At 51.7% G+C, this 16,115-nt stretch overlaps 1 protein-coding gene across 1 annotated transcript in view; it reads left to right on the forward strand.

Moving 5' to 3' along the window:
• The first annotated feature begins 6,223 nt into the window (after positions 1–6,223).
• Positions 6,224–16,115, forward strand: part of LOC133359496 (E3 ubiquitin-protein ligase TRIM7-like) — a 34,828-nt gene continuing 24,936 nt past the window's right edge. Inside the window, exons 1-2 of the mRNA XM_061577911.1 lie at positions 6,224–6,843; positions 7,314–7,409. Of these exons, the coding sequence (XP_061433895.1) occupies positions 6,286–6,843; positions 7,314–7,409 (654 nt within the window). The 5' untranslated portion in view covers positions 6,224–6,285. The remainder of the gene's footprint in view (positions 6,844–7,313; positions 7,410–16,115) is intronic.

A 16,115-nucleotide genomic window follows, 5' to 3' on the forward strand; every position in this document is an offset into this window, starting at 1 on the left:
GGCGTCAGAAGTGAAACAGTCTTCCAGCCATGGATACCAGGAAGACTCATCGGACTCACGAGCGTGACCGGGAGGAAAACCACGACGACTCGGGCCAGCAGGCATCGGGGAGAGACGAGGAGGAGATGCCGGCGCCACAGGACCCCTCATGGGCGCCCAACGAGCGGCTGGGGTCTGATGCCGGACTCCGCGACGCGCACTCCCGCCTGGCAGAGCTGCTACTCGCCGCGGCGTCCATCCTAGCAGAGATCACCACGTCTGGAGGAGCGGGTACGTCGACGGACATTGAAAGGGGTCGCTTTGCAGATTCCCGCCAAAATGACTTTGCAATTCCCGCCATTTCTGCCGAGCGACCATCTATTGGCGGGAATCGCGAGCAACACGTGGCGGGGGTCCTCGAATCTCTGCCGCTCACGTCATCAGCGACCGCTACGGGCCGCCATCAGCCACCCGCCATAGGGGCTGCCATTTTGAATGTCGATGGTGCGGCGCGGGAGAGCCACGAGGCGGAGGACGACATTATTTTCCAGCAGCGTCTTCCCGCGTTGACAGCCTTCAAGGCGGAAGGGGGCGACTGGGGCGCATTCCAGTGAAGATTTCTCGCCCATCAAGAGATGTCGGCCTGGTCCAACACTACGGCGCTGCGGGCACTGCCTGCCATGTTGGACGACAACACGCTCGCGGCCTTCAGGTCCGCACCGAGATCGGCCCGCTCCACGCTCAAGGCTGCGCTGGGCCTCATGGCCAAGGTGTACGGGCCACCTTCGGCCTGCCGCCACCAATTTTACGAGCGACGGAAGGCGGACACAGAGACCGCGCTCGCCTACCGCACGGCGTTGTTGGCTCTCGCGGACGCCGCGTTCCCTCGTATGGACGAGGAGGGGCAGGACGCTATGGTTTTGGAACAACTGCTTAAGTTGGCGCAGGACCTGGGGGTCCCCATCAACACAGCCGACGAAGTCGACATATGTTCGTTGCGTGTTGAGACGAGCATCCAGGCGCACGAGGTCCTGAAGCGGAAACAAGTGGTCGTCTGTGCTTCTGCCACGGTCTCAGCTCTGGCCCCGGTGGACGCCGAGCCCCAAGTCATTCGCCCACGGGAGGAGGTGTTCGCTGCAGCACGACCAGGGGATTGGAGGTCGGGGGGTCGTTCGCCTCTGCGATCGACCCGCAAGCTGGAGCAACCGAGACCTCCGGCGTCCCTCGTCACGTGCTACAACTGCGGCCTTCGGGGCCACGTGGCGTCCGGGTGCCGCGCTCCACGTCAGTGCGCCACGGGACCTGGCTATTGTTTTTTTGTACAGCAATTTAGACCTTATCTCTATGGCCATCATTTTACGGTCCGGATGGACCACACGGCGCTTCAGTACGCATTAAGGGTCGCCCAACCCTCGGGCCAATTATCACGGTGGTTGGAGGTCCTCCAGGACTATCAATTTATGACCACTTACCGTAAGGGGTTGCGCCACACCAACGCGGATGCCCTGTCGCGGTTGTCGCCTCGTCCCGAATGTGCGTGCTTGATGGGGTCGGCGCGCTGTAAACCGCCAGGTGCTGTGCCCGAGGGTGAGTTGGTCGCGGCCGCGAATGCGCCGTCGGTTGACGTTCCCGCTACTCCTGCGGGCGGGGACTCGCTACTCTCACTGTCTCTCGTTGAGTGGGGCCGACTCCAGATGGCTGACAGCTTCCTGCTCGCGTTGCGTCGCAGGGCGGGGGGTCACGAGGAAGGTCAAAAGCGAGCTGGCTCCTGGCTGCTCAAGCAGGGCCTGCTAATGAGATGGGACAATATGTCCCGGCGGCACGCACTCGTCGTGCCTTCTGCTATGCGGGGCAAAGTTGTTCTGGCCGCACACGAACGCCTCTTGCATCTGGGTGTAAACAAAACGCTCGCTCTGCTCCAGCGTGACTATTATTGGCCGGGCATGGGGAGCGATGTTGTCAATATACTGAAGGGGTGTGTGGATTGCGCCAAACGGAAACAACCGCCCGTTGCACCGAATCCACCGCTGCAGTCCATTCAGGTCTCACGCACTAACAAGCTCGTTGCGCTGGATATTTTGGGGCCTTTTCCTGTCACGCCTAGAGGTAACAAGTACCTGTTGGTTGGTGTGGAATACTTTACCCGATGGCCTATGGCGTGGCCACTCGCCAACCAGTCGGCGGCGGCCATAGCGGACGCCTTTGTCCAAGGCTACGTCTTGGACAAGGGGGCGCCCGAACGCTTGCTGACCGACCAGGGAAAGAATTTTTCGAGCAAATTGCTGCAGGAGGTGTGCGACCTTTTGGGTACAAAAAAGGTGCGTACCTCCCCGTACCACCCACAGACTGACGGGATGGTGGAGCGGCTCCACAGAACTTTGACTTCCATGTTGTGCCAGCAGGTGTGCGAGGCACAGGTTGACTGGGACTTGCAGGTCCCGGGGGTCCTCGCCGCGTACAGAATGGCCCCCCATGCGGCAACGGGGTTTTCCCCATTTTATCTGATGTACGGTCGGGAGGCCGATCCGCCCATGGAGACTCAGCTGGGACTTTCGGTGCCACGGCCTAATTCCAAGTTGGCTGACCATATTAAATTTAACATTGCAAAACTGGCCGAGGCACGGGAGGCCGCACGGCTTAATTCGAGGTCTCGCCAAATCGCCAACGAGCGCCTGCGTGCACGGAAGGTGTCCGTGCACGATTGGAAACCGGGCGATAGGGCCTGGCTGCACTGTCCTCATGCACCTTTGGCTACGTCGCCTAAATTATTGAGGCCAGGGCAGGGACCCGTGGAGGTCGTGCGGGTTGCACGCCCCCAGTGTGTTCAGATAAAATGGGGAAAGCGCCGTTGGTACGTTCACCCCTCCCGGCTGAAACCATTCTCGCCACCATATGGCCTTCCTTTATGTCGTGAGGACCGAGCATGTGATGTGACCGACGACCCAGGGAGGGAAATGTCTCCACCTGATCCTCACATGTTTTCGCCTGATCCGCTCCCAGGTGTCTCGGAACTGACGGCTGCCGACGACCGGCGACCGGATCCCCGCGGCACGGACGGTTCTTCCAGACCCGAACCGTGCCTTCCTGGGCTGCCGGAGCCAATGGACGGTCGACAGCGTCCCGTCCCGAACGATGGACCGGCCAGGCGGACTCGCGCTAGGTCGCGCAACTTTTCCTGACCCAATAAATGAGGTGGAGGTGCGGGACGAGTCGGCCGGATCGTCTCGTCACGGCGTTCCCCGTCCGTTCGACCGCTCTATCGTTCCGTTCAAGGAGCAAGCGGGAGGGGGATCGGGAGTCGAGGAGACACTGGACACGTCGGTTTTTTTTTTTCAAAATAACTTTCATTGTGTTGCTCGTCGGTTTGTATATAGGTCGTTGTGGTTACTGGTTAACGTTGTGTTGTTGTGTTGCGTTGTGGTTATGTTACGGGGCACACTTGGGGAGTGGGGTTTTTTTTGTTTGTTTTAGCAGCCGGGCCGGCTGCGAGCTATGTGGGAGGGGGTGATGTAGGGGTGATACGCGCTGGCAGTAGGGATCGTGGGGCAGCGCGTGGTGATTGGCTGTGTAGTGGTGACGCGCGCTGACAGTGATGGATCGTGTGGCAGCGCGTGGTGATTGGTTGTGTGCGCTGACACAAGCTGGGAAAAGGGATCGTGTGGCAGCGCGTGGGGATTGGTCAACTAGGGTGGTGCTCACATCGACGTCCGCATAGGCTCCGTCTCCCCGGGAGCGGAGGACTATAAAATGCGATGCGTGCGGGCGCTCGGGGAGTTGGTGACCAGTGAAGACGGAAGACGGAGGAGGAAGAGATAGGGCCCTGAGACCCCTAGTCCCGCTGTCCTTGTAAGGGCCGGGACCCTGTGTGGCTCAGAGGCGGGACCTTGGGACCCGGGGCCGGACGTCCGTGTGAGGGCCGGGCCACGGGACCCAGTGATCGTGACCCATACCCAAGCTGGGGTGGGTCTGTAGGTTCCCCTGGAAGCTACGGGGCTGGAGAGCCCGTGTGTGTGTAGCCGGGTTGAACGTGTAGCGTGAGCTGTAGTTGTCCACACGTGTTATTGTGGCTAAGGAAAGAGTTAATAAAGTGTGCTACCCGTCAAGTGGTCTCCCGCCGTAATTTACAATATTACATAATAACGGACTCTTCCACAGTGTAGATCTCCGTTGTCCTTTATTCGGGTTCTTGTCTCTCTCTCGCCCCTACGGCGTCCTCGCTCAGACCCGCACCTCCTCCACCGTACACCCTGCAGCCACACTGCTGCTCCGCTCCGCAGCTACACCGCTGCTCCGTCTGCAGCCACACCGCTGCTCCGCTCTGCAGCCACACTGCTGCTCTGTGTACCCCGCACACTCTGCTAGCTCTTCACGCTCGGCTAGCTTCCCACACTCCATTAGCTCTGCTGTGCCCCACGTACACCGCTGGCCGACGGTGCCGTGGCCTTCGACCACGTGGCAATCGCGCCACCCTCTCACCACTGCCCAGCGTGGCCTCCTCCTGTTTCCACTCTTTCTCAACTCGTAGATCCCTTCCGGTTCTCCCCCTAAATCCTCTCTCTCACGTGACCCTGACTCCTCCTTCTCCTCACGTGACCCAGACTCCGCCCCCTCATTCCTTGCTCGCATTACATGTGTGTGAATGTGACGCCACGTCTACACAGGTGAGTACCGGCTGCCGCGTGCGACATTCCAGGGTGCGTCTCGTGGTGTTTATAATTTAGCTGCAGGTGAAGTTAGCTCGTTTCCTTGTTCGTTGTCGCTGCTCTGTGATTTTTGTTTTACATCTCGCTGCGGTGATTGGAAGATGTTAACTACCTCGCCTGGTATACAGGAGGTCGTGGGGTCGATCCGAAAACTGACGCCTGTAAGTGTACTTGGAGTTTGCGTGTCTCTCTCCCCGTGGTCGTTTGAATTTGTCTCCGGTCCTCCTATTTTTCCTTCCACACTTATAAACATGCGTTTAGAGTGTTTGGCTATCAGCCGTGGTCAGATCGCTTTTGAAAAGAGCTATGAACCTCAGTGGGCCTTACCTGGTAAAACAAAAATAGGTTTTATAGAATCGTCCAAGCTCAGCGATTCCAGGATGTAAAATCTTAACATTAACAATAGGTGATGATTATATATTTGTTAGGTTATGAAGATTTTAATCCTCGATCTTTTTTACGCATAATAGGAAAATGGACGGTGAAAGTCACACAGATAATGAGCCTAAATGAACCACGATGTTTTTTTTTTATCCAGAGGCTGTTCGCTGTTGTAATACGTGAGGCCACCCACCCAGGGACCCAACCACTCAATCGCACGCCCTCCCATCCACCCTTCCTCCAGCCCTCTCTCACCGCCTGCTCGCCCACACTTCACGCCATCCTCCTGCTCATCTGTCTCCCCTCTCACCAAATAACCCCCCGACTTACTCACTCGCACCTTCGATTAGCACGAATGGCTACGTACGCTGCAAAATAAGTTCAACATACATACTCACCCACTCACCCAAGCACTCACCCAAGCACTCACCCAACCGCTTACCCACACACTAAACCAATCACCCACCTACACACTCACCCACACACCTTCGATTAGCACGGTTGACTACGTACGGTAAAAAAGAAGTTAAACATACATACAACCACCGTCCGCTCAGAATAAAACGGTGTCATAGCGATACAAAAACCAAAAAATAATTGACAGATGAACAGAGGGTGCATGAAGCCAGTAGTTAAAATAATAGTTGATAAAGGTTTAATACCATTACAGACTGTGAAGCTTAAACAAATAGGCCTTGCAAGAAAAAAATGGATAAAGACAAAGATAGAAAAAAAAACAAGTTCACCTTTACATCAGAATGTTTGTACAAGGTGCGGTTCCACTGTGTGCAATGCACACAGCCTGATCCTACCCGGTCAATCAGCCTGTAGGACAAACCAATATCGTTGTGTCCCGGGCTGCAGCTACTGCTGGGTTTTGTTTGTACAATTATTATATCACTTGAGACCAGTCAAAGCTACGTATGTATGTTGAACTTCCTCCACACCGTGTGTAGCTAACCGTGCTATTCGGAAGTGCAGGAGGACAAACTAAACACAAAAATCAGTTTTAGCTAACACAGTGCGTGACTGTAACGCCACGTCTACACAGGTGAGCGCGGCTGCCGTGTGGAACATTCCATGACGTGTCTCGAGGTATTTATAACTAAACTACAGGTGAAGTCAGTTCATTTCCTTGTTCGTCTCCGCTGTGTGAGCTGCTACTGCAATAGCTCCTCTGTGTGCCGTGGCGAGCGACTGAGTCCGAGTGAAGCCATGGGCCATGGCGAGTGCGTCTCCCAGTGATCGTGTAGACAGTGAGCTGAGCTGCCCCATCTGCCAGCGCACGTTTGACTGCCCCTTCACGCTGAGCTGCGGACACTCGTTTTGCCTCCGGTGTCTGGACGGTGCCTGGGAGAGATCGAGCAGCTTCAGCTGCCCGCAGTGCCGAGCGGTCTTCCCTGAGCGACCTCAGCTGAAGGGGAACGTGGCGCTCGCCAACCTGGTGGATCAGCTCAGAGTTGGAGAGAGGATGGCCGGAGTTGTCTTCTGTGACGGCTGTGATGATGGGGAGACTCCTTCGGTGAAGACCTGCCTCAGATGTGAGACTTCCTTCTGTGAGTCCCACCTGAAGCCTCATCTGAAAAACCCCAGGTTGATGGACCACGTCCTGGTAGCTCCCATTGTCAGCTGGGAGGAAAGAAGATGCAAGAAGCACAAAGAGGAGCTCAAATTCTACTGCAAGCAGGACGCGAGCCTGGTGTGCATTGCCTGTACCATTACCGGAGAACATACAGGGCATGATGTGGATACACTGGAGGATGAGCATGAGACACGGAAGGTGAGTACCTCAGCGTGTGAGAATGGGATCGCTTCAGTTCAAGGCAGCCATTTGGTTTTGAAAGGGAAAGGGACAGGAGTTTGAGTGCAGGGAGGAGGAGGGTGGGTCAAGGCTTTTTGAGTGAGCCGTGCTGGAGGAAGGTTGTGTTTGGACGTTGCTCGTGAAGTGAAGATCCGTTGTGTTGAACGATCATGTCCCTGTCCCCTGATGTGGCCTCTACAACACCAGGACACGAGCTGACAAATTTGCAACTTCCACATCGCATTAAAGAAAACATATGAGGAAGTTATTATTCTCTCTTCATTGTGCCTTCTTGCTTACAGACTGCTAAGTCAGTCCAGGCTGAATTCCATGGCACTCTTCTGGTGGGCAATTCTAGATCCGTCACTGTGGAGGGCTCCGTGTGGAATGGGGCTGAGAGGGAGCCGCTCAAGGAGTGGAGTCCCCTCTGGTGACTTCGTCTCTTACAGAGTATAGTCGGAGAAGAGACGCGAGCGGTGGATGAGAAGATGAAGAAAGCGGAGGCATCTGTGGGACAGATGAAGGCCACTCGCAAAGACGTGCAGGTACGACGTGTGGGCTCTGTGACCTCGTGGCCTCCACCCTGCGTGAAGTCTGTGACTCTCTCTATGAGGACAACTCCGTAGATTCAAGTGAGCCTTCAGTATCATTGGAAATAGCAATACATGATGTATATTGCTGCTTGAATATGGATTTTAAAATGTAACGTTTATAACAAACAAGTTAATTTGTTGTACCACTGCAAAGCTGTATATGGGATAACTCGAATGACTTCATATGGGGTTGAAAATTAATATAAAAGTGCATTGGATTAAAAACTAACACTTAAAACAAGTAATGATTGTGATAAAATGTAATAGACAATCTTAGCTCTTTAATTCTAGAGATATGAGAGGGAACGCAGGGAAAACTGTTTCATCACACACCCAAGTATAAAATAGACAATGCATACATAATGAAATGTTAAACCTTCTTTTACTTGCATTTCAGTTTGCATTCATTGTGATGTATTAATGACTGAATCTTGGTGTCGTGCGTATAAGACAACCGATAATTATGCAATGGCATATACTTTTAATTTTTCTGCAAGGAATGGGTTTGAGCCTGTTTGTTATCAACTGCATGGATTTACATTCTAACTAAATATATGACCTAGAATAGGGTGTATCATATAGAAAACTGGACGCCTTTGACCAGTGTAGCTTGCGACGGAGACTTTACATTCATACTCTTTGTTTTTTTCTGTAAAGTCATGTAGGTTAAGAAAGAAAACAAATAAATTAAATCACGACGTTTCAGAGGCAACACAAGCCTCCGTCTTCAGGTGGAACTGTCACAGCAAAATTACTGTATCAAGGGAAGAGAGCTCTAAGAGATAGACCTTATATACTGGTTAAGGGGAGGGGGGAGGAGCCAGGATGGGCCGTGGTGGGGGGTTATAAGCTGGTGAGGTGACGACCAGTGCTGCAACTGCAGCTACGCCTGGAGCTGCAGCCGAGGCCTTGTGATGTAGATGGCGTAAGTAAATAAGAGAGCAAGAATTACGCCGCCTTTTGTTATGCACGCCGGTGGGTTGCAGGCAAGCAGTGTGTGAAAAGCTAAAAACTACTATGGCTGTAAAATTATAAGGCAGCTTGAGTTTGGCTTGGTTGATGACATATTTTCAATGATTGTGTAACGGGTTCCGGAGACACTTGTAGAGGTAACTTCTTTATTCCGATACAACACTCCAACAGTCCAACTCTCCAACAGTCCAACTCTCCAACAGTCCTGATACTCTGTTACAGCCTAGGTACACAGCCTAGGTACACAGCCTAGATACACTACTCTGGCTACGCTCTGGAACTCGCCCTCACAAGGTCGTAGAGTCGGGAGTTCCAGAGTCCCACCACTGGCTCTCACAGCATCCCAGGGTCTTCAGATGGCTGGTCGTGGGTCTTGGGTCTTGAGTTACAACTGGGCCCCGATCGTCCAGGGAGCTCTCCTTTTATGCCTGGTCCAACGAGGGGTGGGGCCGTGTGCGCCACCAGACATCCCACAGAGCACACACAGCCCCCTCCCCCGTTGGCGGCGCCAAGAGGCTTAAGCGCCTGAGAACCCAACGCCTGGTGCCAAGAGGCTTAAGCGTCTGGACCCGCCTGACAACCCAACGCCTGGTGCCAAGAGGCTTAAGCGTCCGGCGCACCCAGGGTCCCAGAGCCCCCAGCTGCCCCTCCCTTCTTATGTCACTACATTACCCCCCTCTATGTAGCCTCCAGCTGTCCCGGCTGTCAATAATTAGAAAGTTTAAATTAACGAAAGGGAGAGAGAGAAAAAAAGAAATACGCGAGCCTCAACAGGAAAAGAAAAGAGAACAAGAAAGCAACCATAAATACCATAACCAACCTGTACAACTTTACACTATATACAAGCATCAATCATCAAAAAGGTGAAGCAATGACACGTGAACAAACGACCCGCGGTACACCTAGCCCTCCTCGGGATCCGCATAGAAAACGGGGAATTAATAACAACAAATATACAGATTCCGACGCGTTGGATGCACAACCACCGCATGGATGGCAGGGTTCCACACCACCCTGCCAGCCTCCCATCCGTCAGGTGGTGAGAAGGCGAAGACCAACATGTCGAGCATCCCTCTACACACACTAATCCGGACGTCTGTCTACGTCCCGGGTCGAGAAGTCGTACTTCAGGGCCGACCCATGTACTGGGCAAAGAAGTCGCACTTCAGGGCTGCTCCAGTATCTACATTTTAAAATATATATATAAAATTTACATGACACAAACAAAATAAATCTGCCTGCTCCTGCCCAGAAATGGTGGCCGCACGCGCGAACCGCATCTCCAAAAGGCATCCCGTGCTTGCGTCCCAGCAGCCCTCAATGAGGACCACCACCCACATTACATGTCAACCGTTAGCACCCCCCGCCTTTCAAACGTGGCGTCTCCATCCTAAAACCGCGCACGTCGGCCATATCGGGGGGCTTCAACCCAGTCTCGCTCCAAGACTCGCATCGCAGCATATAGCTGTACCGACCGAGCTGAGACGACCCAGTCTCTCTCCAAGACTCGCATCGCAGCATATAGCTGTACCGACCGAGCTGAGACCCAATCTCTCTCCAAGACTCGCATCGCAGCATATAGCTGTACCGACCGAGCTGAGACCCAATCTCTCTCCAAGACTCGCATCGCAGCATATAGCTGTACCGACCGAGCTGAGACCCAATCTCTCTCCAAGACTCGCATCGCAGCGTATAGCTGTACCGACCGATCTGAGACGACCCATCGTTCACTCCCTGCACAATGCACCCTAACAACTGAGGGATACAGTCCCAACATAACGGGACAACTACACCTGAACACCATGAATCTCCAGCCCACTGTTTCAACGCGCCTCGGAGTGTTTCAATCTCCGGGCCGTCAGGGCGAGCCTACTGCTCCAGACGCACCACGGAGGGTCTCAACCTCCGGGCCGTCAGGTCAAGCCGTCAGCTATTCCATGACGGGACCACACTCTCCGAGCCATGTGAGCACACAGCCCACTAGGCTAGACATGCCACGGAGTGTCTCTATCTCCGGGCTGTCAGGTCAAACCGTCAGCCATAGCATGACGGGACCACAACTCTCGTGTTAGACACGGAACACCCGCTGGCCCATCCTGGTCAGGATCTGCACCCCAAGATATTTGAGAGCCAGCCTGACAATTCCAAATCCTTGGCAGTATGTCATCATCTCAAGATAAATGCCCCATACAGTATATACATCGTTAACAATGACAGCACAAGCTATACATTAACAATCACGAACAAAGCTCAATACAAACCATACATTGTTAACAATCACAAGCAAAGTTTCGCACACACATTGACAACACTCACGAGCGAAGCTCCACACAGTTTACCCAACAACAATCACGACTCCCCGACGACAACGAAGAGAATGTCAACAAAAAAAAACATTAATCCGGAGCGCGTAAATGTACGAAGTGTCAGGGGCCTGGTCTCCCGACCTCCAACCTTTGGCCAGAGCAGCAAAGGTGGTGACCAGCGTGTCGGTCCATGTGCCGGCCCCGCCGCTGGTTACAGTAAGAATGGCGCCCTCACTGTCCGGTCGCAGCGCTGATGACGCGGTATGCTAGGTTGAAGCCAGCTGTCGTCCGGCAGTGAAGGTCGCAGCGCTGATGACGCGGCGTTGCTAGGTTGCAAACAGCTGTCACCCGGCGGTGAGGGACGCAGCGCTGATGACGCGGCGTCGTCGGGTTGGCCCACGCTGGGCCCGGAAGTGACGTCGCTCTCAGCGGTTATTGCTCCCCCGGCAGAAGTGACGACACACCCGGATGTATTTGTGGCGGGAATGGCTGCCATCTTTGTGTTGGAGCCGGCGGAATGGCGCGGCCGCTGCGCCGCCTCTCTCCCTCCTGCCTCCGCCTGTGAGCGACGCATGTCGTCCAGGATGGAGACGGTGGCGTGGAGCAGCTCAGTGAGGCGAAGCAGCGTTTCCTCCATTGCTGCTCCCGACGCTGGAGGAGGATCGGCAGGTGTGGTGGACGACTGCTCAGCCGGCGGTGCGGCGTCGTTGTCGGCCCGAGTTGGCTGCCCCATCGCCGCTTGCTCCTCAACATCACCGTCAGGACTGAAGGTACGTGGCTTACTTCTTGTCTCCATTGCCACTTCTGACGCCAAATGTAACGGGTTCCGGAGACACTTGTAGAGGTAACTTCTTTATTCCGATACAACACTCCAACAGTCCAACTCTCCAACAGTCCAACTCTCCAACAGTCCTGATACTCTGTTACAGCCTAGGTACACAGCCTAGATACACTACTCTGGCTACGCTCTGGAACTCGCCCTCACAAGGTCGCAGAGTCGGGAGTTCCAGAGTCCCACCACTGGCTCTCACAGCATCCCAGGGTCTTCAGATGGCTGGTCGTGGGTCTTGGGTCTTGAGTTACAACTGTGCCCCGATCGTCCAGGGAGCTCTCCTTTTATGCCTGGTCCAACGAGGGGTGGGGCCGTGTGCGCCACCAGACATCCCACAGAGCACACACAACCCCCCCCCCCCCCGTTGGCGGCGCCAAGAGGCTTAAGCGCCTGAGAACCCAACGCCTGGTGCCAAGAGGCTTAAGCGTCTGGACCCGCCTGAGAACCCAACGCCTGGTGCCAAGAGGCTTAAGCGTCTGGCCCACCCAGGGTCCCAGAGCCCCCAGCAGCCCCTCCCTTCTTATGTCACTACAATTGCTTAGTTTAAAACCATCCTCTCGGTTGTGTCTATGTTTGTATATCTGGATGGCTTCATGGACAAATCTTTGGTAGTAACCGGGAGGTTTGCAGAGAACTTTGGAATCGGAGAAAACGATATCATGAGAACCTGCTGTGTTGAAACAATGATCAGCTACGGCCAAAGAATTCGTTCTGCCGTGTTTCAAATCTGATTTGTGCTCGCGAATTCAGTCAGAAATATGTCGTTTCGTCTCCCCGATATAGCAGTCACCACAGGTACAACTCAATTTGTAAACACCGGGGTACTGTAAGTCAGGAATGACATCCTTTACGGATGGGATCAGATCACGGATTTTGTGTACTGTATTGAATCGGACCTTGATCTTGTGTTTGTTTGGAACTTGGGAAATCATTTTGGTAACGCCTGCTATGTATGGCAACGTGATGATTTTTGTTGGAGATTCAGGTGGTTGTTTCTGCATTGTGGGAGAAACAGCTAGGCGGATAGTACAGTCACAGTATCCATTCATCTTGAGGGCCAGATGTGCATGTTTTAATTCACTGGCCAGGTGGTGTTGGTCTGAGATGCAATGGGCCCTATGGTATAGTGTTTTGATGAGGGAATTCTTTAACTGTATTCGCTGTCTGAAGCAGTCACAGTCAGAAGGATCTGGCTCTGTGGACACATTGCCATGCTGACACGTTGGATGATCCCACCAGAGCACTGTGTGCAATCATTGACGGCCTTGCTCGGGATTGGAGGTGGCCCAGGGGCAGGCCGAGGCTGAACTGGACATGCATGATTGAGGCCGATCTCAAGCATCGTTATCTAGGCGGACTGCACTCAGCATGGTGTGTAACCCAGGACAGAGTTGTCTGGCAATGTGTCATGAGCATTGCTACACCCCGGCCTGCTAATGATTGATTTAGATCCTCCATAAAGTCACCTTGTGATGGTAATAATAATTTACACCAGTTTAACACTTAGGCTTTTGAGACTAATATTATCCAAAATAGAGGTTTTTTTGGAGTTAGATCGCGACAATATGAATGTGTCATTAAACCCACCACCACCCAAAACAGCCAATTAGTAAGGGTTGTCACGTAAACAAAACATGGCAATAATTTACTAGTTCAGCAAACCGGTGTGTTGGAGAGTAAACCCACAACATTTACAATTTGAGTATGACATTTCACTGGTAATTACAACCAGCTTCATCAGGTCACAGCCAGAATTGTTCTTAAAGAGAGAAATAAATGCGATGTCATCACTTGTGAGCCAATCAGGTGCGGAGACAAATGAATGGGGGAGGGTTTCATGTATTTATATAAATTACAATTGATATCTATTATTGGTTGGGTTAGTCAGAGTTAATCAACACACAATATATATATATATATGATGTATGTACGTTATACATTTGTAGTGTCAATGATTATGAGACAAGGTCGTAGGAGGCACCTTCTTTTATTTATCAACTTCCATGGTCTTGTCCGCACACTCTCCACATTTGCTTAGCCTAGCCTGTACACAACACTAACGGTCAAACACTGACCGTGCCGACTGAGACAACAACTTTTAGCAGCGCAATATCTAGTCAAGACGGCAGTAACGATGGCAACGAGATGACAGCAACAACGAGACAAGTCCACTCCCAGAACCGGCAGCCCCGGGACCCTGCTCTCGGCTCCATTTATGCTCCCAGAGCGGCCTGGCTCCGCCCTAACCGCGCCTCCCTTCTCAAACCCGCCAGCAGGTTCCAGAAGCCTCCAGATGGGGTCCTCCGTGACCCTTTCCCGAGTTTCTCCTCTCTGCCAACACACCGTGCACACCCTCATCGGCGTGTGTACTGTTTGTCCACCACAGTTTCCCCTGCTGTCCACCAGCCGGTGCTATTACACTACACATGTACTAAAAATAACTATATACTCTTAGGTTTTTCGGTAAAGTCACGTAGGTAAAAAATAAATAACATAATTGAAAAAATAATAGAAATAAAATAATTAATCACGACGCTTCGGAGGCAACACAAGTCTCTGTCATCAGGTGGGACCGTCACAGCTAGTTTTACTGTCTCAAGTGAGGCAAAATTCCAAGAGTCAAGCTCTTAAATACAAGTTAAGGGGGGGAGGGGCTTATCTGAATGTGGTAGCCAGGGAATGGAACTTGGGGGGGGGGGGGGAGGTGATCGGGGCTACAAGCGAACAGTCGGTGATTGTCGACCTGGGCAAGAGTACAATCGGTATACTTCGACCTGTGCAAGAGAACAATCGGTGTACCTCGACCTAAACCGGTGTTGGCTGAAAATCCAAATAAAAAAAGCAGTACTGTTAAACGCTGGGGATGTCAACACTCGGTAAAGTAGAAAAGTACCTGTCAAATAAGATGGTACAAATATGTGTAGTTAAAACTTTTTTAAATGGTTAATAACATCTTTCCAATGATTACTCAGTTTGTACCCATCATCACGGTTGAAGTTATGTCTGTGTTTGTATATCTGGATTGCTTCGTGTACAAACCTTTGGTGGTAGCCAGGAGGTTTGCAGAGCACCATGGTCTCGGAAAAGACAATATCATGGGAACCCATTGTCTTTTGCGATTGTCTTTTCCGAGACCAAGGTGCTCTGCAAACTTCCTGGCTACCATCAAAGGTTTGTACACGAAGCCATCCAGATATACAAACACAGACATAACTTCAACCGTGATGATGGGTACAAACTGAGTAATCATTGGAAAGATGTTATTAACCATGTAAAAAAGTTGAACTACACATTTGTACCATCTTATTTGACAGGTACTTTTCTACTTTACCGAGTGTTGACATCCCCAGCGTTTAACAGTACTGCTTTTTTGTATTTGGATTTTCAGCCAACACCTGTCTAGGTCGAGGTACACCGATTATTCTCTTGCACAGGTTGAGGTATAACGATTGTACTCTTGCACAGGTCAACAATCACCGATTGTTCGCTTGTAGCCCCGCCCCCCCCCCCCCCCCCCCACGTTCCATTCACTGGCAACCACATTCAGATAAGCCCCTCCCCCCCTTAACTTGTATTTAAGAGCTTGACTCTTGGAATTTTGCCTCACTTGAGACAGTAAATCTAGCTGTGACGGTCCCGCCTGATGACGAAGAGTTGTGTTGCATCCGAAACGTCGTAATTTATTATTTAATTTCTATTATTTTTTCAATTATGTTATTTATTTTTTACCTACGTGACTTTACCGAAAAACCTAAGTATGAATCCTTGCAGTCACGAAAGCTTCAAATCTAAAAATAACTCTTTTGGATAAATTATACCCTTTGTTAAACCAGTGTAACATTGAGGCCTTGTCACAACCGTCAGGCTAGCAGATTGCTTAACAATACTTTACCATGCTGGTCAATGTGGGTTGGTGAAGACAGCCCGGCACCCATTCATAAATTACTCACCACACAGTTTTATGACCACCACACCACCACTGCCCTACCTGGTGATCATCATCATGACGATCCATGGGCAGATAGCCCGTAGTAGGTGTCTACTGCCTATGTCGTCATTGGTTTCCACTTTCCTGTCTCTGTCTTATGTCAATATGCTCTAGTAGTGCCACATCTTTCTGGTACCAATCTTTAATGTCATCAATCCATTCCCTGTGAGGTCTCTCTTTCCGGTTCCTTCCATATTTATGAACAAAAACATACTTTTCATTTGCCTGTTGTTTTCCATACTACATATGTGTAGTGCCAGTTTCCTTCTCATCACTGCTGCATCATCACATCTTCTTCTGGGTGCCATATTTGTATTACTTCTACGTTGGTCACTCTTTGAGTTCAGCTTAGACGGAGTATCCTTCTATAGAAATACATTTCGAGTACCAATATCTTATGTCTGACAGTATTTTTTAATGTTCAAGTCTTGCAAGCATACAAAGCTGTATTGAACACGCATGTTCTTACGATGTTCAGTTTGTTCTTGTAGCTGATTTTCTTGCTTCTCCAGATGTTATTAAATCCTGGCATTAATCATTTTGCCTTAGCGATTCTCGCT

Source organism: Lethenteron reissneri, chromosome 65 (assembly GCF_015708825.2).
Source record: "Lethenteron reissneri isolate LAM-NWPU_2019-01 chromosome 65, ASM1570882v1, whole genome shotgun sequence".
Taxonomy (NCBI): domain Eukaryota; kingdom Metazoa; phylum Chordata; class Hyperoartia; order Petromyzontiformes; family Petromyzontidae; genus Lethenteron; species Lethenteron reissneri.